At 39.4% G+C, this 23,059-nt stretch overlaps 1 protein-coding gene across 1 annotated transcript in view; it reads right to left on the bottom strand.

The window, feature by feature from the left end:
• Positions 1-13,048: 13,048 nt before the first annotated feature.
• The window catches only part of WASL (WASP like actin nucleation promoting factor), a 73,242-nt gene continuing 63,231 nt past the window's right edge, over positions 13,049-23,059 (bottom strand). Inside the window, exons 10-11 of the mRNA XM_062205487.1 lie at positions 20,783-20,891; positions 13,049-15,677 (exon numbers count right to left, since the gene is read on the bottom strand). Of these exons, the coding sequence (XP_062061471.1) occupies positions 15,616-15,677; positions 20,783-20,891 (171 nt within the window). The 3' untranslated portion in view covers positions 13,049-15,615. The remainder of the gene's footprint in view (positions 15,678-20,782; positions 20,892-23,059) is intronic.

Genomic DNA, 23,059 nt, shown 5'->3' with positions numbered 1-23,059 from the left:
CAGATGGAGTTCTGGGATTCCAGCTTTGGCCTGGCTTAGCCTTGGCTGTTGCAGCCATTTGGGGAATGAACCAGCAGATGGAGGGTTTTTCTCTGTCTCTCCAATAAAATGAAAATAAAAGTCCTCCCCCGCTTAAAAAGCAGGAGTTTGGATGTGAGAGAGAGAGTGTGTGTGAAGAACAGCAGAGACAGTATGGCCAAAGAGGACAGAGAAACCAGAGGAGAGTCATGTAGCAAAGCAGAGAGCTACATAAGCAAGGAGCCATTAACAGAACAAACAAACAAACAAACAAAAAAACAAACAAAACAAAAAAAAAAAAACCAACAACAGGGAGTTATAGATACCGAAAGTGTCCACTTTATTGGCCTTGGTGAGAGCAAGTTTATAGGATGGTGGAGATGGAAATTAGATCATAGGGGTCAAGTGCCATGACTCACCAAGATGAAGAGTGTTGTGCATAGCTTCAAACAATGAGTATGCTGCTGCCATAGAGAATCAGAGGGCCACAAAATCTCAGAATAAAAAGTCACATCCTCCTGGTATGTCATTTTTACTTGACAAGAGAAAAATATTTAATATATAAAAAGTATTTTATGTATGAACTTATATCTAAGATAGAGTCAACTGGAAACTTCATCCAGAAGTGACAGCTCAATGTCTTCAAGATTCCGGAGAATTCCTTGATGGATGGAAGGATGGAGCTGGAGGTTTATCAACATAGGATCATCTTTGGGTCCATTTTCTACATGTGCATCTGGTGAACCTGTGATTAATGCTTGTATCCCAAAGCACATGGACCACATCATCCCCTTTTCTTGATTTCCACACTCAATATTGCATGGAAATTTGGGAAACAAAGTTGGGATTGACATTACAGTGATACAAATGACTTCAAATTGAACATGAGATACTCTGTTGTTAAAATCCTCTATCAGAGGTATTTTTCCCACCAGCTATTTTATCCCATATAAGTCTGTGTTTTCTTGCTAGTAAGTTATTCCATCCTTCCTTTTCTCACCCTCCTAGATGACTCTTGGGAATTTCACACAGTAAATTCATTTCTCTACCTCTTCCCAAAGGCAGTTCTAGTTCTATCTTTGCAAATCCAAATTGCTCAATGTGGTCAGCAGATCAAAAGGGCTTTTTATTTAACAAGAGTCACTCTAAAGAAACAGCTGTCAATAGAATTTTTTACTCATTGGAAAATGGTACATCTTCTCATTGACAACCACAAAAACCCTTGCTAAGTCACACAATCTGTTATCTGGATTAGTGCATTGATGTTGCTTTATAATTGGTTTCTCCATCTCCATTCTCATTCACCCTCAATATGTCTTCAACATGCCAGAGTGATAATTTCCCAAAATGCAACCCTGATTACATCAGTTTCCTGCTTACAATGTTTCAGTGGTAATCCATTTTCTGTAAAGTCCAAATTCTCTTTTAGTGCCTACTACATTTTGTCTTGCCTTAAATTATCTAAGTACATGTCTTAATATTCCTCATATTCTACTGGGTTGATATCTGGGAGATCAGATACTATATCATATTTTGGTATCTTATAAATAGCAATAATACGATACAGATACCTAACTATATAGAGATAATTAGCTCAACAACAATGGCACGACTGTATCTTCTCACTACTCCCAAGGTGGCCAAATGGTATGGTATCCTTTATTTGTTTGTTTTTGAGCAATTATTAGGTGTTTCATGGTGTTGTTCAGCTATGAAAAAAGTCCTAATCAGTCATTCATCTTGGAACTTCATTATAGAAAAGATGTTATTTTGAAAAGTTTATAATTAGATATGTTGCCATACTACAATGTTTCTAAGCCAAAAAGGGAGGATGAATGTTAGGCATTTTACCCTCAAATACTTGTAATATATACTATTGTTCTCCAGGGAAATATGGTGAACTCCCTAACAAAGCAAATTAGAATACTTATAATTGCAGTATTCCATGATTTCCACCTCTTGAGGATGAATATTGAGATTTATAGATCAATCCATAGATTGCTGTTGGGCAAATCAGACCAAAAATACCCCAGAATCAGAAAATGAATAGCCCATTTGGATGGCCAGATGTGGGGACACATCCACAGAACCAAAGAAAAATTCTTCTTTATGCAGATACAGTCATTATCACCTCCCCCTAGTGGTGGTGCTGGTGAGCAGATGTGGGACATATGTAACCATGAGGTCCAATCAGAGCAAGAAGTGACCCAGACTTTGGCAACAAGGCTGGCTTACGGCTACTGAATACCATCCTTGAAAGGACAGGAGAAGGACAAGGTAAGCGGAACTGAATATCTGAACTAGCAGACTAGTAAAGAGAGTAGTTCAGACAGGTTGGGTAGACTCTAGGCATAAAAGAAGACTATTAATCACTGGTTCTGTTTGGATAGTTCAAGAGTAAATGGCCTAGAATTCCTTATAGAAAATGGTTCTCCACCATGGAGGTTGGCATTGGAGAATGGTGCACTAGGAAAGGGAACATTAAAGTCTTGGCACATTGTGTATAAACTGAAAACAATCCATAAGCCTTCAATATTGCTATTACCCACAAATACATATTTCAAATTGAAAATTTAAATGTTCATCCAGAAGGCTCACGGTTGAAAAATGAAGTTTAGAGAGGCAAGACTGGTCCTCAAGCCTAGGACACAGCAGGACCTAACCTTGGAGGCTAAGGGGTTCCAAGGAGTACATCATTAAGAAGCAGCCAATAGTGCACAGTTAGGAAACATGCTAGGCCCTGAGTTCTTTTCTTTTTTTTTTTTTTAAGATTTATTTATTTATTTATTTGAACATCAGAGATACACAGAGAGAGGAGAGGCAGAGAAAGAGAGAGAGAGGTTTTCCATCTGTTGGTTCACTCCCCAATTGGTTGCAATGGCCGGAGCTGTGCTGATCTGAAGCTAGGAGCCAGGAGTTTCTTTCAGGTCTCCCATGTGGGTGCAGGGATCTAAGGGCTTGGGCCATCTTCTACTGCTTTCCCAGGCCATCGCAGAGAGCTGGATCAGAAGTGAAGCAGCTGTGTCTCAAACCTGTGCCCATATGGGATGCCGGCACTGCAGGTGGCGGCTTTGTCTGCTAGCCATAGCATTGACCCCAGGGCCTGAGTACTAAGAATATTTGCATCTACTCTCTCTGATCCTGCTTCCTCATATCCCAGGGGGCACTGGCTGGGCTGAGTGGGAAAAAGGGGCTGTGTAGGCTTCAGTCAGGAAATTATTTGGCAAGCCAAGACTGACAATTGGAAAATGGAACTACCATTCTTGAAATTCAACTGTCTCAGGAGGTGAAATTGTAATGGTCTTTAAAACCCTAACTCTTTAGTTCATTAGGCAAATTTGTACTCTAAAGCTTAGGGTTTTACTTCGACCTGTAGTCTATCCGCATACTGGCTAATTTGCACTATTTTTCTGACAACAAATCAGTCTTTACAACAAATTGAGCAGGCTGTTAGCAATACAACCTTTTGGTGTCATATATTTAGAATTTTTAAAAATTAGACATATGACTGAAAACTACACTGGTCTCTCATCGAAATACTGTAATCATAAGTACAAACTGCTAAATTTCTCTCTTCCTGAATGAAATCCAAGATGATCTATTATTCACTGTATATACATACACACACACACACACACACAAAACAAATGATCTAGTCATTCTAGGTTACACTTTGCAAGTTGGGTTCTGAATTTATCATGGAATAGTCCCCCTTCATGCTGGAAAGGGTTGGTGGGAGTGGGAACACCCCAGCTTAAAAACCGATACATTCATGTGAACAAGTAAGTCAGCAAATAGCAGTTCAAAGGAATGCTTTACATTGAAGTAAAACTGGAAAAATGAAATAATTTTTTTAAAAAAATTATTTTCAGTTTATTTGATAGGCAGAGAGACAGAAATGGAGAGAGAGATCTTTCATCTGCTGGTTCATTCCCCCATTGCCCACAACAAGTGACAGGTCAGGTCAAAGCCAGGAGGGTAGGCTGGCGCCGCAGCTCACTAGGCTAATCCTCTACCTGTGGCGCTGGCACTCCGGGTTCTGGTCCCGGTTGGGGTGCTGGTTCTGTCCCGGTTGCTACGCTTCTGGTCCAGCTCTCTGCTGTGGCCTGGGAGGGCAGTGGAGGATGGCCCAAGTGCTTGGGCCCTGCACCCTCATGGGAGACCAGGAGGAAGCACCTGGCTCCTGGCTTAGGATCGGCACAGTGCGCTGGTCATGGCGGCCATTTGGGGGGTGAACCAACGGAAAGAGGACCTTACTCTTTGTCTCTCTTTCTAAACAAACAAACAAACAAACAAGCAAGCCAGGAGGGTAGAACTCAATGCAGGTCTCCCACATGGGTTGCACGGACCCCGTTAACTTGTGCCATCACCCGGTCTCTCCAAGGTGGCTCACAGCAGGAAGCTTGATTGGAAGTGGAGGCAGAACTTGAACTGGCACTCTGATAAGGGATGTTGGTGTTCCAAGAGGCATAGTAACCACCTTGCTGGTTGCTCATTCCAGTTTTTAAATGTTTTTTTTAAATTACGTTTAAGGGAAGAAATGAGAGAACACACTTACTTACACCTATTTGTGAAAGAGTCTCTAGAAGCTAAGCTTCCATCTCCTGCAGCTCTTGCTTTTTCAACATGTTGCCAACTGAGAGTTGTGGAGACCAGGCAGGAGACTAGCAGGCAGCTGAAAAGATCCTATTCAAGAGCAGCAAGGTAATATTCAACAACATCTTTATTTTTTTCTAAACGCTGCCAAGAATTTTTGATGATTCTTTGCAGAAACACTCAAGAAAATTTAACAGAAACCTTGACCTGTCAGAACTTGAAGTGGATTACAATTCTTTTACTCCAGAAGTTGTCACTATAAAAGCTGTTTTTAAAGAAATGAAAACTTTTTAAAAACATAAGCAAAAACCAAAACCAAAAAATGGCCATCAAATCCAAGTCATTCTTGACATCCATATATTAAAAGCCACCACTGGGTTGACAAAAGATAGCAAATGCTTAAGTTACACAAGCAGAGATTAAATTCACGAAGACTCTGAGATAATTCCAAATATATTCTTGTGTAATCAAATTTTTGAGCATTTGGGATTACACAAACATACTAGTTACCTAATCTGCTATTTCAAATGGAAAAAATGTTTTAATGGTGATGAAGTAGAGAATGAGGATGAGGAATAAGCAAAAACAAAAATTATAAAAACACTTTACTCACATATTCCAAGATTTGGAGGCAATTCTAATCTCAAAACTTGGCCTTGGCTTGCCTTAGTGACTGCTGGCTTAGCTGCCTCATGCTAACATATTTTCCTTCCTGTTGCATTTTTTTTTTTTTTTAAACAGAGAATGACAGCATTTCCCTTTGAGTCTTTGCTTCTGCACAAACAGAAAAATCTCAAGCCTTCCACATTTAAGATAAAACTACTGGAGTTACATTTTTATTTTTCATCCAGACCATCACTGGTGTTTCAATTGCCACCATATAGGCAGGATACTAAGGTGGTTAAAGGTTTCTATTTAGACAGACTGGAGTTTGAAACCCAACTCTGCCACTTATTAGCTATTTAACTTTGGGTAAATTATTTGACATTTGTTTCATTTGCTTTGGCTGAAAAGTTGGAATATCTTGCTCATACAACACATTTCATGTAGTGCCCAACACTTAAAGTGTTCCCACGAATACTGGTTAGTATTATGATGGGTGTTTTTCAACACGATCTAGGAACAAGGTGAGCACGGCCATGAGACTTTGGGAAGTCCTTTCCTTTTGATGGCTTCCTTGTTAGCAGCAAGCGGTCCAACCTGAAAAGATGTATTACAGGACCTCTGCAGAGGAGGATTTGCCTCATGATGCCTCCCCAAGGAAGTCAGAAAGCAGTCTGTAGTGGAAATGACAAATTAGGTGGGCCTGTGTCTACTGTGTCCTCCGGGGAGTGTTTATCAGAAAAACACTTCTGCTGGCTGGTAAATGCACGGCCACTACAAAGCAGGAGCAGTCTTTGAAGCTGTCCTTGCTCTTAGGAGAAGGTCATGCAATGTTCTCTGTGCTCTCCATTCTCCAGTGTCAATGCACTTACATGTTATAGAACAGACACATCCAATACCACATATACCCTGGCCCTCTTAAATTACCTTTCAATTACTACTAATTTCTGGGATGGAACAGGGGAACAAGAAGGATGAGTAGGAACTATAAAACACTGTATTGGATAATTTCTATCACAAGTGGTGTGGAAATTATGGTCCCAATATTCTGAGAAAGTGAAGCTGGAGAACAATTTGAAGCAGCAATTCTTCAAGAGAAGCAGTAACTGGAGCCTGGGAACCCATCTGCCTAATTCTGAAACCTGTTGTTCCTTGTGGTTTCCTGTTCAACCCTGTGCAGCAGTTTCTATATTTTGAGACGATTTGGCTGTGAGGGGAAGGCAGGATGCCAACGGGAATTTAGGTCTTGAAACCAACACCAGAGGAAAGCTGTTTGCTGGATTCTGAAGTTTACATAGTGTTACTTGTGTTCGTTCAGAAACCAGAACAACTCTGGTAAGTCAATTAATACCATTGTCAAGGTGTCAGGCCAGTTGTTCCAGAGGAAATAGTCAAATGTAATACCCACACACATATTTCTCAGAAGAGCATGTTGGATACTGAGATTTTGCATGTCCAAAATTCCACGTAAAGGTCCTTCCCCAAATTAAAAGAAAATGAACAACTATAAGAAGTGCTTAGGGCTGGTGCTGTGGCATAGTGGGTAATGCCACTGTCTGCTCTGCCAGCATCCTACATGGATGCCGGTTCAAGTCCCGGCTGCTCCACTTCCGATCCAGCTCTCTGCTTGTGGCCTGGGAAAGCAGCAGAAGATGGCTTAAGTCCTTGGGCCCCTGCACCCAGGAAGCTGCTCCTGGCTCCTTGCTTCGGACTGCTGCAGCTCCAGCCATTGAGGCCATTTGGTGAGTGAATCAGCAAATGGAAGACCTTTCTCTCTGCCTCTGCCTCTTTGTAGCTCTGCCTTTCAAATAAATAAATACATTTTTTTTAAAGAAGTATTGATTTAGCTTTGCATATATGTCCTGTGTTACATCAGTGATTTAAACTCTGGCCATATTTAGAGGTAAATTAGGCAGCAATTTGATATTGCCAAGCCTGTATAACCCTGTGGTCAACAATCTTCCCACTAGCCTGTTTTCACCAAGGCTCATTTGCCAGCATTGTGCATAACAAATACAAATAGAAAACTATTCCTTATCCTTTTCTGTTTTACCAAAATTCTCTGTTTGATTAGATGCTGAGTACAGTTAAGTAAATTTCCTAACAATCATGTCCCTTGGCTAAGAAGCAATTTGTCAACCTAAATGGAGCCAGCCACAGAACCTGTGTATGAATATCTCCTACTCCTACCAGGCGAGCTGTTTTTAATTTCTACAGAGCAGCGTGGTTCTATAGATATATTTTATAGACATAACAATACATAAATGTTCCTGCCCAGGTATATATTTTTTTAAAGATTTATTTTATTTATCTGAAAGTCAGAGTTACAGAGAGGTAGAGATAAGAGAGAGAGGTCTTCCATCTGCTGGTTCACTCCCCAGATGGCTGCAACGGCCGGAGCTGTGCCGATCCAAAGCCAGGAGCTTCTCCCGGGTCTCCCATGCGGGTGCAGGGGCCCAAGCACTTGGGCCATCTTCTACTGCTTTCCCAGGCTATCCCAGAGAGCTGGATCAGAAGAGGAGCAGCCGGGATTAGAACCAGCGCCCATATGGGATGCCAGAGCTTCAGGCCAGGGAGTTAACCTGCTGTACCAAAGCGCCAGCCCCGCCGCCCAGGTATATTAACACAGACATAATTCTTAAATAAAATTACATAGCTCCATGGATGGCATCTCCCTTGACCTAACAGAGAAGACCTTTTGTTTGTGCACAGGTTTGGAAGTCGTTCACTGGGGCTGAGCCACTAGTGGCCACATGAGTGTATCTACAACAGTTATTTGCAAGGCGCTTCCAGCCACCCTTTCCTTCTTCACCGTGCATGCCTTTTGGCCATTCTTTCACAACTGGTCATACATTCTATTCTATTACAAAGAAGTTTAAAACCACATTCACCTGCTAAAGTGCTGGCAGAATGGAAAAAAATGTTGTAGTTCTCAATGCGACTCTGTACTCTGTGGTCACACGAATACCCCCTCCGTGATCTTAGAGATACATTAGTACACAAAGTAAGAGATTTGTTTTATTCTGCAGTTTACTTTCAATTTGCAGTAACAATAATCATTTAAAAATAGTGTTTTAGTATAGGACATTAGGATAGCTAATCACTGCATTAGTGCATTTATCTTTGGCTTTGAAAACACATCAGATGTTTGGTAATTTTTTGAAGACTCATGAAGATGATTTAGGAGTTCAAGGTATGTTCAAGTTCCTTCTTGCTTTACTCACAGTTACATTAACAATTAAGAAACTTGGATATTTGAAAGCTTTCTGGTCTGGACAAAATTCTAAAAAAATTCCTTTATGGTTTTTATAACATGTATCTATTTTATCCTAAATTTTGTGGAAAATATTATCAAAATGAAGATAAAGCCATGGCTTTTAAAGCTGAAATTTATTATAATCCCAATAATCCACACATAGGATTACTTACTGCAATCCCAACATCACAAACCAAGACATGAAGACAATGCTTCATCTACGTGTTAACCAGCCATGCAGTGCAAAGGGCAACCATTTGTTTTCTGCATGTTATCCTATCTTCCTCCAGCCCACCAAACCTCATTTGAATTAAAAGTACATGTTTAGTGAAATAGGCTTTGCAAAGTTTTACACAATCAAAATTAACTCAAATGAACATTTTATTTGTTTCTCTTCAACTGGTGACACGAGGGTGCATTTAATAAAATTTAGATATGGGACAGATGTCTGGGGCAGCAGTTGCCACCTGGGTTCCATTCTTGCCTCCAGCTTCTTGCTAATGCAGGCCTGAGGCAATAATGTTGGCTCAAGGAACTGGGTTCCTGCTAGTGATTTGGGAACCTGGACTGGATATCTGGCTCCTGGCTTCTGCCTCAGTCTCAGAAAATGCCGGCATCTGGGGAGTAAACCAGCATTCAGGAGCTGTCTCTATGCTTCTCAAATAAAACAACTTGCATTTTAATGGTGAAGTGCAGACTGAGCTTTAATTGGTAACACAACTAAGGAAAATTTGGTGTTTAAAAAAAAAAAAAAAAAACCCTTATTAGGGCCAGCACAGTGGTGCAGCTGGTTAAGCCAACACCTGCAGTGCTGACATCCCAAAGGGGTGCCGCCAGTTCATGTCCTGGCTTCTCCACTTCTGATCCAACTCCCTGCTATTGTGCCTGTGAAAGAAACAGCAGATAGCTTAAGTGACTGGGCCCCTGCACCCAGAAGATCCTGGCTCCTAGCTTTGGCCTTGCTTTGTCCAGGCCGTGCAGCCATTTGAGGAGTGAACTAGCTGATGGAAGTTCTCTGTCTCTCCTCTCTCTGTAACTCTGTTTCAAATAAATACATCTCTTTTTCAAAGAAAAGCCAGGTGCCACATCAGGGTCTCCCATGTGGGAGGCAGGGCCCAAACACTTGGGCCATCTTCCACTGCTTTCCCAGGCCACTAGCAGGGAGCTGGATTGGAAGTAGTGGAGCTGGAACAGGAACTTGCACCCTCAAGGGAGTGGCTTTACCGGCTGCGCCACAACGCCGGCCCCAAAACTTGGTGCTTTTACATTCACACTCTTGCACAAAAAATAAACAATAAATACATGATTTAATCAATTTCCCCATTTTGTTTTCCTCCTCCAAAATGGAGACTTGGAATATATTTCTTAATTTTACTCACTAAGCATGCTCCCAATCACCAATCTTTAAAAAATGCTCACAAAGTCTCATTTCAAACATTCTCTGCCTCCAGACTACCATCTGGCTAAAAAAAAGAAAATAAATTCTTTTTAGGCCAGAAGCACTTTTAGGGCTCCAGACAACCACAGAACTGAGACACAAACAGCCTTGTTTCCCTATGATTAACTGGACATTATGCCATTTTCTTCCTTTTGTTTCAACACTACAAACAAGAAAGGCATCTTTTATTTTCCTGCCCCCTTTCCAGGAAGGTTGAAGTACAAGCATCTAGTTAAAACCTCACTTCTCTCACCAACAATAAAACTAGGACATCAGATCTGAAGAGTTCTGCTTGTCCTTATACACCTTGGAAGAACTCCTAGTCTTTGTCAGTGCAGCTGTTACCTGAAATTATTCAGAAAGATGAATATATTCTCAAATATTCTGTCAGGCAGGTTGTTATAAAGGGCTTACAAAATAATGTGTCTAAGTAAAGACAGTGCCTGCCTATTTACATATCCATAAGAAACTAATGAAAATAATTTGGATGTAGAATAAAAACCTCAATCTCATTTTAACCCAGTACCCAATGACAAAAGTACCCTGTGATGACCAAATACTTGGGCAATGCAGGTGACGGTCATCACTGGGCCAAAATAAGATCACATGCTTGTCAGAAGCTGGTTCTTCAAAGCCAGCCAGCCTTCCTGGACAGACAGGGGAACAGGATGCTGGTGGCTTCTATCAATACCCAGATGATATGTGCAGCTGCAAATCTTCAGAAACAAACAAAATCTGCAGTTTATCTTTAAGAATGGAAAACAAAGATATAGTGTTATGGTCTGAAATCAGCAGATTTGGCTTCTACATGAGACCCTTCTGACTGTGGGAACGCCAGAAGCTCTCTGAATACGGGTATTCCCACTGCAAACAGAGAGAATGGGCTTGACATTGTCCCTATGCCTATCCTGTTGAACAGGACGGCCTCCCAACGCCTTTCACTCGTGACATAAGTATTTTAAATGTAAAGGATGAAAGTATAGGTGGGACTTACCTTCCTCCACTGTTGTATCTTAATGCATACCACATACTTAGTTCTTAATAGCTGTTTGAATATCATGATATTGATGCTTAAAAACCCTTAGAAGTAGGCCTTTGTGACTATCCATTCACACACCTAGCAATAACCAAGATAAAATTAAATTTAGGTCATGATAGGCCAAAGATTCCAAGAGAGTGAAATTTGTTTTGTTCAAGTTCCATAATGCAATTTGATACTGTTAAAACCGAACTCCCTTTTAAATAGAGAAACAATTTTAAATCTCTACTAGAGTAACAGATTTTGTGGTGGTTGAAGAACTCAGGGGCCACTTCAAATTTTCTAGAAACTCCCAATACACAATTATCTTATTAGTTAGTTATACTAACTAGGGGTTGGCATTGTGATGCAGTGGGTAAACTGCCACCTGCAATGCCAGCACCCCATACTGCTCCTCTTCCAATCCAGCTCTTGCTAGTGCACCTGGGAAAGCAGTGGAAGATGGCCTAAGTACTCAGGCCCCTATATCTACATGAGAGACCAGACAGAATTCCAGGCTCCTGGCTTCAGGCTGGGCCAGCCTCAATCACTGGAGCCACATAGGGAGTGAACTACTGGATAGATCTGTCTGTCTCTTCCTCTCTGTAATTCTTTCACATAAATATTAAAACAAACAAACAAACAAAAAACTGTGTGCTACTCGTATCTTGTCAATCTTAATGGTGGTACAGATGGCCAATTTAGAGTTACACTAGAATTGTGTGAAATTAAATACTGTGTTGACAGACAGTATAATCATCAATGTATTTTTAAAAATAAAAAAGCTGGTGCTAGCTGCTGCCTGCAACACCAGCATCCCCTCCGAGTGCTCCATTTCCAAACCAGCTCTGTTAATGTGCCTGGTAAAACGGATGATGGTCCAAGTAATTGGGCCCCTGCCAGCCATGTGCAAGACCTGGATGGAATTCCTGGCTTCCAGCTTTGGCCTGGCCCAACCCCAGCCATTGTGGTCATCTGGGAAGTGAACCAGTGGATGAAGATCTCTTTCAAACAAATAAACAACAAACCTTTATATCCTAAAGCAGATGCATCTAAACATGTTTTGCTGTAAATTTTTTGATGGGTTATACATGGCAATGGAGGGTAACATGTAATACAGACACAAGGAAAAGTAGTCTTAGCATTAGTTGCAAAGTATGTTCCCCATCACACTCATTAATAGCCAGTTTATTATACTTTTTCCAGGTGGTTTTCCTAAAATAGCAAAGTTAAAAAAACCATAAATGATCAAGAGATAAGAGAACACTGTTTTGGAAGTGAGATGTGACAATGTCATTAAAATGAATGTGCAAGGTAACATCCTTCACCTTTTTCCACAGAGGATTTTCTGTGGGACTATAAATAGGCCTTATCTCTACACTTGGCCTCTAGAACTCTGTTCCAAAACCAGAGTCATTTCAGGAATCTCTCCATTGATTAGATAAACATGTGACAGCAACAATTCTGAGGTCACTTTAAAAATTATTTGGAAAGTTTGTTAATACATTCCTAATGGCTATACAAAAGAAACAGCTTTTTAATGGAACATATTTCTTGAAGTGTTTGTTAAATGTTGCTAAAGGTTTCAGAAAGCATTCTGTACCATCCTACACTCTGAATTCCATAACTCAGTTCAATCTTCAGACACCCACTTGTACCAGGGTCAGGAAAACAGAAAGTTCTATTTATCAAAAACTGAGCTCCGGTTTAAAATGAGCACCATATTTGATACTGTTTATTAAAAGCTATTAATTTACCAAACTTCTATATTGCCTATTTACTGGAACTACCAGTAAACTGTACTATCACTGTGATTTAGAAAACGTCAACATTTTTGGTATATGCAAGAGTTCCAAGCAGTGTGACCTTGCTAAGTGAAAGCTCTGCACAGCACAGCAGTGAAATCGAAGGGAGCTGCTGAGCAGCTGTCCTGTCTCCCCACAGAACAGAGTGTAACATTCCTGTGTTCACCATGTTTACTTAATGGCACACTCGCTGTGGGACTTGCAGTCTGCTGAAAACTTCAACCATGATCATTCACTGCTATGTACCCTTTGTTGTACACTGCTGTTCAAAATTATTTTTACCTATTTCTAATCTATTAACACATGAATAAAAAGCACACTATTTTATACTGTTTGGGTCAAATTAATTTTATTATGCTCCATGATGAATTGCCACCAGTGCAACATCCTATTCACTATACATTTCAAAAAAAATTCACATACTAAAACAAAATTTCAGTTGATAAATGGAAATGAATGATTGAAAGTCTTTATGAATCTCATACATACAATATGTGGCTAGCTGAAATTGTCTATCACGTAGCACTTAGATATAAAAAGCCTCATGCTAGTTTGTTAAAACGTGAAGGCTACCAGACAATCATTTAGCTGGAGTATATACGCGAGGCTTTCAGACAATGCACAGGTATAGTGCTGCTCACAATGCGAGATGGTGGAGGACTGAAACATGCAACCTTGTATCTTACTTGGTAAAGCAGATTTAATACTCATGCCTGGACTGAACTCCACAGCTGTTGTTTCAACCAATAATAGTTTAGATTGTGCAACAACAGTCTTTTTTTAATTAAAGGAAAAAAACAACACTACTCAATTACCTTTGGCAAGTTATATGCTCATTTTAATTGTTTAAAATTCTGTTTTCAACTCAAAGAGTTCTGCTCAGAGCAGAGTCTGATGAATATTTACCAAACGAAAGCTAGCTAGAAAAACTGAATTGGCCAAAAGTTAAGTGATCTAAAATTTGGCATTATCTTAAAGACATTTCTAGGAAAGTTTTTTATACTGTCAAAAATTTTAAATAGGAAGAGGTTTGATGTTATTTAAAATAATCATAATATTCTATTTACCATTTGCACAAATTCCTAATTTCATTGGTTCCTAGATGTCCAGCCACATCCACACCGACTCACTGAGCTCAAGCCACAATAAAAATGATAGTAAGCAGAAGAAGGTTTCAAGCAGCAGAGGGCACTGTTTTTGCAGGAAACAAAAAAGCCTAGAATCTTTCCCATGTGCTTAAATTACTCTTGCAAGGAAGGTAACATTCTTTGAATAACTTAACTATTTTACTGCACCACTTACTGCTTTCAGCAACAAAACCTTTTAAATTACTTCTTATGATAACTAGATGCATGATCACTAAAGATTATGTAATAACTGGTTAAAATTCAAGCCACATCTTGCAGGTCCAGCCTGTCAAGATCATGCCAATACTAGATTTTGGTCGGTACAATTCTGGATACCATAACTTTTAGTTGGATATTGTGACTACAGTAATGAAATACATTTGGAACTACATTCTGCACATGACTCAATGTGAGAAAAATATGTCTGTATTTAAATCAAATAATTTTCTACCTAAAGTTTAAAGTAGGTAGGCATGATAATTAGTGCTATAAATATGAAACAACCGCCTTTAGGCAAATTAGTGTATTACTGTAGAAAGGCAAGGAAATCCTAATTGCAACACACCATTTAGTATGCATAACAAATGTGCAGGTTGTAAAGTTTCATTTTTAAAAAGCTATCATTTAGGTATGTATTCCAAGAAATTTGACATTAGGTTAACAAATCTTTAAGGAAAATGTAACCTTTCACCTGACATTTGATGAAAATCTCAAGAAATTATTAAAATAAAACTATACAGAATGTTAGGTTCAGCATTACAGTACATACTTTTGCCAATCAGGTAAGATTTTATGTTTGGAACTTCTCAATACTCAATCTATACAAATTGCAAAATAAAATACTTAATTTCATATCATTTTAATAATATTTTGATCTCTATAGCATTTCAGACCAAATGTTGGAGTAACCATAATGCATGACCCTCTTCAGTTCATGTAGAAGAAAATTACTTTCCAAATCTCAACTTAAATCTTTTTTTTTTCAGAATAATACCAAAAATATTTTATGAATTTTTGCCAAAAAGAGTCTGCCACATTTGTTACAGCACAAACATAGCCTCAGTCAGTCGAGTACAGGCATGGAAGGGCTCCATATGATCCCAGCCTGTAAATACCATTGTACCAACAAAAGGCAACACTGCTGTCACAGGCGTGTTATTGATTCTCCCCACCAGTGTCTCTGTAGTGATTTTATGTAGAGTGTATTGCTAAAATTTGAGAAACTGTATCAGTGTGGTGATGTCTAGAGAACTGTGCAATGTATCAGCTTCAACATTCATATGTAGCATTGTATTCAAAATGAAGGGTCTAAAGAAACTAAGGTTTGCATCACTTAAAAAACAATGTAGTGCTATACTAGGTTTTTATAAGAAAATTTAGGTACAGAAAAAGTAGGGTATGAAAATAGTGTTTTCCTTCTGGCATTATAACTAAATTACATTAAGGTTTTTGTCAGTCTCACATACAATATTTAAACTCCCTTGTTGATGGAATGAAAAAATATTCACAAATCAAGTGAGCATCCTGGTGTAAACTTGCACACAAGTAACAGGGAGTAGCTTTGTAGAGTATTATGACAAACCTTTACAGATTACATGAGGTATTGCACAGATTAATTAAAAAAAAAGCAAAAAAACAAGGCAACAAAAATATACAGCAAATTGGTAGAACATTTACATGATAATTTTACAGAATCCATAGACAGAAAGTAGTGTTTAGTATTTCACCTTAAAAATATATATATAACATATAGATCAGTCTTCCCATTCATCATCATCCTCAAAGTCTTCTTCATCATCTTCTTCATCATCCTCATCTACAAGAAAACCATTAAGACAAACAATTTAAATATATGAATAAATAAAATGATGTTACATAATTCTGGGGTGGTTCCTCCAAGTATTCAATTCCTGGAACATAAAACATTGTTTTAGATTTTTATTATTTATTTTTAAATATTTGATTGAAATACAGTATACATACCAAGAAATGCCCCAAAGTATACAGATATGTGAGGTTTTTTAGGGTCATTTGATCATACTCAAAACCAACAGTCAAATTAGAACAAAGCGTTACTAGTACCCCAAGAGTCCTCATTAGTTCACACTTCCATTTCTTTTTTCAAACATGTGAAGTATGAGTGAACTGTCATTTACATAATATGATTCAGTTAAGCACTATTTATAACTATATACCAAATTATATGACATCCACACAAGTTTTATACTCTCTGCATATATTAATTACCACAAAAAAGAGAAAACACGTGCTTTTTGTCTTTTTGTCTCTGGCTGATTTTACTTATCATTATATTCTCTATTTGCATCCATTTTGTTGCAATTGTCAGGATTTCATTCTTTTTTATGGCTGAGTAATATTCTGCTGTGTATTTGTACTACATTTTCTTTATGTAGTCATTAGCTGATGGACATCTAGATTGATTCCATGTCTTAGCTAATGGGAATGGAGCTGCTATAAACATGGAAGTGCAAGTAACTCTTTTGTATGTTGGTTGATTTCATTTCCTTTGGATGTATTCCTAGGAGTGAGATAAGTGGGTCATACAATAGACCCATTTTTAGTTTTCTGAGGAATCTCCATAACCATCTTCCTTAATGGCTGCACCAGTTTGCTAAAGGCAGAGTGAGAGTGAGATCTGAGAATGAGAGAGTCAGAGAGAGAGAAAGAGAGAGAGAGGGAGAGAGAATCTTCAGCTGGCTCATTCCCCAAATGCTACAATGGCCAGAGTTGGGCCAGGCTGAAGCCAGGAGCCCAGAACTCCATCCTGGTCTCCCATGTGGGTACAGCGGTCTTTATCCAATTCTTTCCCAGGTGCATTAGTAGGGAGCTGGAATGGAAGCAGAACAGCCAGGACTTGAACCAGTACTATGATATGGGATGCCAGTGTTGCAGGCAGTAACATAACCCACTGTGCCACAATGCCAGCCTCAATCATTTGATTTCTGGAGAAATCTGTTACTAAGACAGTCTAAAACTCCAACCGGTGTCTCAATGTGTTAAAATGGTAGGTCTTTCTGAATTTCAGACTCATATATCATGAATCCAGAAGCTTTCTTGCACCTTTTCTCTTTGAAAAAAGATTCATTTTATTATGTATTTGAAAGGCAGAGTACAGAGAGAGAGAGAGAGAGAGAGAGAGAAGGAGATATCTTCCATCTGCTGGGTCACTTCCCAAATGGCCCCAACAGCCAGGACTGGGTCAGGCTGAAGCCAGGAGCCACGAACTCCATCCAGGTCTCTTACATGTGTGGCAGGGTCCCAGGTGCTTTGGCCATCTTCTATAGCTTTCCCAGGTACATTATTAGGGAGCTGGATAGGAAGTAGAGCAGCTGGGACTCAAACTTGCACTCTGATATGGGATGCCAGCATCACAGGTGGCAGCTTACCCAACTGCACCACAATGGGAGATCCAGAAAGTCATTATTCAAGAGGAATATCTGGCCACTTGCTAATGAGAATAATGTAAACTAGTAGATGGGTGTTTTCTAATAAACATTCAAAGAAATAAAAAAATAGGCCATAAAAACAACAAAAATAAAACTGGTATATTGTTCACCTATAAATTCCAGCAGTAATTTCAGTGATAAGCAGGAACTCCGTCAACACATTTTTCTTTTATTGATTTTATTATCTGAGAGGCAGAAGACAGACTGAAAGAGACATCTTCATCTACTGGTCCACTCCCCAAATGTCTGCCAACAACTGCAGCTGGATCATCACTACACCTCCAACAACCCTCCAATGACTGGGAGCCAGGAACTCAATCCAGGTCTCTGATATGGGTGGCAGGGACTCTATTACTTTAGCCATCACCTGCTGCCTCCAAGGGTGTGCATTAGCAGGAAGTTGGGATGAGGACCTGAGCCAGGACTTGAACCCAGGTACTCTGAGATATAAGTATGCAATCCTAACTACTGGCCAAATGCAAATCCCTAGTCTCTTCTCTTTTAAATCCACTGACACCACTTCTGTTGGTAAACCTAAATAAAGCCTGTCCTCATTTTTGATCAGAAGCAGATGATCACCCTGTCCTCCATCAAACATTGTCTCATTTGGCTTTACACACTCTCCAGTCCTAAGACATATTAGGCCTTCTCTTCTCTATATCCATTCTGCTGATCTCTAGTTGCATCACATTAAACACAACTGACCCAAATTTACTTAACAATTCAGACTTCCGCCTTTAATTCCAGACTCAGAACCAAATTAACATTGACATTGGAATTCCCAATAAACATCTCAAACTTAGTATGTACAAAGGCAAAACTCCTAATCTTCATCTCAAACTTGCCCCTCTTTTCTGTTTTCTTTTTCTTTTTTCTGTTAAAAACATTACAACCTTCTAGGTGCTCAGGTACAAAAACTTGGGAGTAATCCTTCACTCCTCTCTTTTGTCACACCCCATCTAGAATCCATCAGCAAAACCACTGATCTCCACATTTAAAATAAAACTAGTATCTAACCACTTCTCATTGGTGCAATAAACTTGGCTCAAACCTCCATCATCTATGGCTTGGATCATCACTACTCCTCTAACAATTGTACATCACGTTGAGAATAAAACCAACATACTTCAATCACCTCCAAAGCCTTATAAACTGGTCTCCTACTTCCTTCCTTACTACCCTTTTCTAGTCATACTGACTTCCTCATTGCTCCTCAACCTCAGGGACTCTGCACTTGATCTCCATCTGGCACACTCTTCCCCAGTTTTCTTTCTTTTTTTTTTTTAGAGATAGAGAGAGAGAAAGGCCTTCCCTCCATTGGTTCACCCTCTAAATGGCCGCTATGGCCAGCATGCTGCACAGATCTGAAGCCAGGAGCCAGGTGCTTCCTCCTGGTCTCCCATGTGGGTGCAGGGCCCAAGCACTTGGGCCAACCTCCACTGCCCTCCCAGGCCACAGCAGAGAGCTGGACCAGAAGCGTAGCAACCGGGACAGAACCGGCACCCCAACCGGGACCAGAACCCGGAGTGCCAGCGCCACAGGTAGAGGATTAGCCTAGTGAGCTGCAGCGCTGGCCCCCAGTTTTCTATACTATTCTTCCCTCACCTCTTTTTGGTCTTTTAGCAACACCTCAATTAGGCCTCATGATACCATGTCAAAACGAACCTCCCTCCTGTATCCTGAAACTCCCTATCTCCCATTTCTGCTGTATTTTTGTCCTGAGTACTTCTCACTATTTAATTAACATTTTATATATATATATAAAATTTGTTTTGTTTATGGTTTGTTTCTTTCTCACTAGAATGCATGTTTCCTTGAAGGCATGGGTTTTTGTTTTGTTAAAATTTTATTACTATTTCATAATAAATATTTATAGAATGAATTAGCCTATTCTATCCCTGTAATGTAGTAAAGGAATAAATATGTCTACTTAAAACAAATATTGCTCAAGGATCATAGATATCTACATTGCTACAGAGAAAGAAAAGGAAAATAACATTTACTTAGCACCTATCAGGTTGCTAGGTAATCTGTTGTTTATATACTATTTAATCTCACATCAATCATATGATTTGTGAATTCTCTCCATGTAACAAATAAGAAAACTGAGGTCCACAGAGATTAAATAAAAGTGCTAATAAGAATAAGATCTGATTCTAGCACATCATGCTTGAGAAGCTAGTAAACCCTTCAACCAATGTAATCAGCCAAATCTATACTCTTGTCTATTTTTAGAAACATTATTCATTTATGGGGCAGTATGTATATAGTTTAATAATATGTTTAAAATAGGTACTGGCTTAATAAAACAAGTCTTTTAGGAAACGCAAAAAAAAAAAACAACAACAAACAAACAAAAAAACAAAAACAAAAAAACCACACAACCCAAGACCAAAACATAACACCAAACTTTGAAGCAGTAGTGGAGTATGGTTCAGCCTACTGGTTAAGATGCCCACATCCTACACTGGAGTGAGTACCTGGATTTGATATCTGATTCCAGCTCCCTACTGGTAGACTCTGGGAGGCAGCAGTGATGGATGGAATCATCAGGTCCTTGCCACCCATGTGGGAAACCCATTTTCAGTTTCCAGCCCCTGGTTTGGGCCCTGGCCACTGCAGGCATTTGGAGAGTCAACCAGTGGATGACATCCTCCACTTACCTATTTCTGTCTCTCCAATAAATAAATAAATAAATAAATAAATAAATTTAGAATAAGTAAGTTAATATTCTTTACAAACTCCTTGAATGTAGAAGTCACCCAATTTCTTAGTCCTAATTCCCACAGATCAAGAAATCTGAATTTTTTATCTTGAAATGTCATAAGAATGAGGCCCAGAAATCTCAAGCCTTGTTTAAAGGTGGCTTGTCAGGAATTCTATTAGTGCTTCCTTATTTTTTTTTCCAAAGTTGTTGCTCCAATTTATGGTTATGGTTGCAGTGTCCTGGCATTCATTAGGTTTCAGGCAGACTAGTCAGAGGCAGACTGTTTAAAATATGCCCCAGTCCGGCACTGTGGTGTAGTGGGGAAGATGTCGCCTGCAGTGCTCGCATCCTATATGGGTGCCAGTTCGAGTCCTGGCTGCTCCACTTCCAATCCAGCTCTCTGCTATGGCTTGGGAAAGCAATAGAAGATGGCCCAAGTCCTTAGGCCCCTGCACCCACGTGGGAGACCCAGAAGAAGCTCCTGGCTTTGGATCTGCACAGCTCCAGCTGTTGCGGTCACCTGGGCAGTGAAACAGTGGATGGAAGACCTGTCTCTCTGCCTCTGCCTCTCTGTAACTCTGCCTTTCAAATAAATAAATCTTAAAAAAAAAAAAAAAGCCCTAGAATCTCGAACAGTAAGTTACTCAATTAGCAGAAAGAAAGCTAGCCATGACAGTGATAAAATATAAATTAAAAACAAAAACAAAACAGAACTCAAATAGTCAAGGTTTTAAAAAACACACATACCTGAGGAATGAATGGCTTTGCTCCTTTTCTGCATCACTTCCATTAATGCACCTACAATTCCCGAAGTGGGTGCAGGTGTTGGTGGTGTAGACTCTTGGCCATCAGATACCTTGGAAAGGAAAGTAAGCACAACTCAGTGAATCCTTTTCCAGAAAGTTTTATTTTCTTAGACTCACTTATCTTATAAAATAAACAAAAAATTTAAAGGGAAAACAAACTGACAATCCCAGAACAGGATTAATTAAATTAAGAAAACCTGCTGCCTTAGAAGAAGTATTTTCTTTCCTTAATGCATATGCAATCAACACTTTTCTAATTAAATCCTTTCCTGAGTAATACCTGCCCTTGCAACTGGGTTACTTCTGTTTATTCCAGCACACAAACCTTAGGTGAGGAATTTAAAGCTATTATCAAGGGACAGCATTCTTAAACCCAGAATCATACTGAAATTCCAAGAGTTGCTATACAGGTGGGAAGCTCAGGTAATATGATCTGTATGATTGGCAATTGCAGAATTTACGCCTTACTAGAAAAACTGAGCTTGTACCTTTGTATATTTATATCTCATGTGATATAATATTATAATTTTAAAAAAAGATTTATTTATTTATCTGAAAGGCAGAGTTACAGAGGGAGGGAGAAACAGAGAGGAAGGTCTTCCATCAGCTGGTTCACTCCCTGAATGGCTGTAACTGCCAGAGCTTGGCCCATCTAAAGCCTGCAACTTCTTCCAGGTCTCCAACATGAGTGAAAGGGGCCCAAGCACTTGGACCATCTTCTATTGCTTTCTCAGGCCATAGTAGAGAGCTGGATTGGAAGAGGAGTACCCAGGACAGAAACCAGCACCTATATGGGATGCCAGCACTGCAGGCAGAGACTTAGCCTACTATCCTACAGTGCTGACCCCATAATGTTATAATTAATATGTATATATTACAACTCAAAATGAACCTCTCTTCTCATAGCATATAACTTGCAAAATGTACCTTCTTTGCAAGGCACCTAACTATTCCTAAGTGAAGTACTTTGTTCTGCTCCGAACACTCAGGGAAACAAAAATATCAAAGACTCTAAGATCTAATTTCTCAGAATGACAGTCCACACAAAATTATCTCCGCTTCTAACATTCATACTTAAAAGGGAGAATACAGGAAGTCTGTTCGTGTTCAGAGAAAAAAATGCAATTCTGAAAGGACTATCCTAAATGCATTTAACTAAAATGAGTAGTTGTTTTTATATATTCATTGTAAACTTTGTCTATGGACTTACTGGTATAATTTAAAATTATAATTAACAATTTAGAAAAACTAGCACTTACACAAGTTCTTTTTTGTGTGTGTGTGTGCATGTGCGTGTGTGTGTGTATTTAACATCTATTTAAATTCTAAGTCATTTCAAAGAGAAAAGTCATTTTATTAAGACAAACTTTTTATTATGGTCTTTGTAACTCTTCCTCTGGTATTATTTGTGATTTTGGACAAAAGACCTTTTTGTAAAAAAAAAAGTGTTCAAAGGAGACCCCAGTAAGAAACAGATTCAGTCATTCATTAGTATTTATTTATTTATTTTTTTTTTTTTGACAGGCAGAGTAGACAGTGAGAGAGAGAGAGACAGAGAGAAAGGTCTTCCTTTGCCGTTGGTTCACCCTCCAATAGCTGCCACAGTCGGCGCGCTGCGACCGGCGCATCTCGCTGATCTGAAGGCAGGAGCCAGGCGCTTATCCTGGTCTCCCATGGGGTGCAGGGCCCAAGCACTTGGGCCATCCTCCACTGCACTCCCTGGCCACAGCAGAGAGCTGGCCTGGAAGAGGGGCAACCGGGACAGAATCCGGCGCCCCGACCGGGACTAGAACCTGGTGTGCCGGCGCCACAGGCAGAGGATTAGCCTATTGAGCTGGCCCAGTATTTAAGTTTTTAAAGATCATATGCTAACTATTACCAGGATAGAAGTAGCACAAATGGAAAAAATAAATTGTTTCAGAGCTTTCTATTTCTGTACAAGGTTCTCAAAGAAGTTTAACAGCAGCCAGGACATTTAGATTACCTTTAAGCATCCGATAATAAAAAGCAGATAGTACAAAGCAGGAGTACAACATTGTCATCAAACATTCTTTTTGGAGTATTTATTTGGACAAGGTGCTATTTGAGGAACTAAATACATGGAATAAAAAAAGAATTGAAGGAATTCAAAATACATGTAACCAAACACTTATATATCTCCTGCCTATACTTTAAAGTACATCTGTGGTTTTATATTGTCATTTATCACAAAATAAAC

This window comes from Lepus europaeus, chromosome 1 (genome assembly GCF_033115175.1).
Source record: "Lepus europaeus isolate LE1 chromosome 1, mLepTim1.pri, whole genome shotgun sequence".
In the NCBI taxonomy this organism is placed as follows: Eukaryota; Metazoa; Chordata; class Mammalia; order Lagomorpha; family Leporidae; genus Lepus; species Lepus europaeus.
This window is presented reverse-complemented; position numbering and strand designations above follow the sequence as displayed.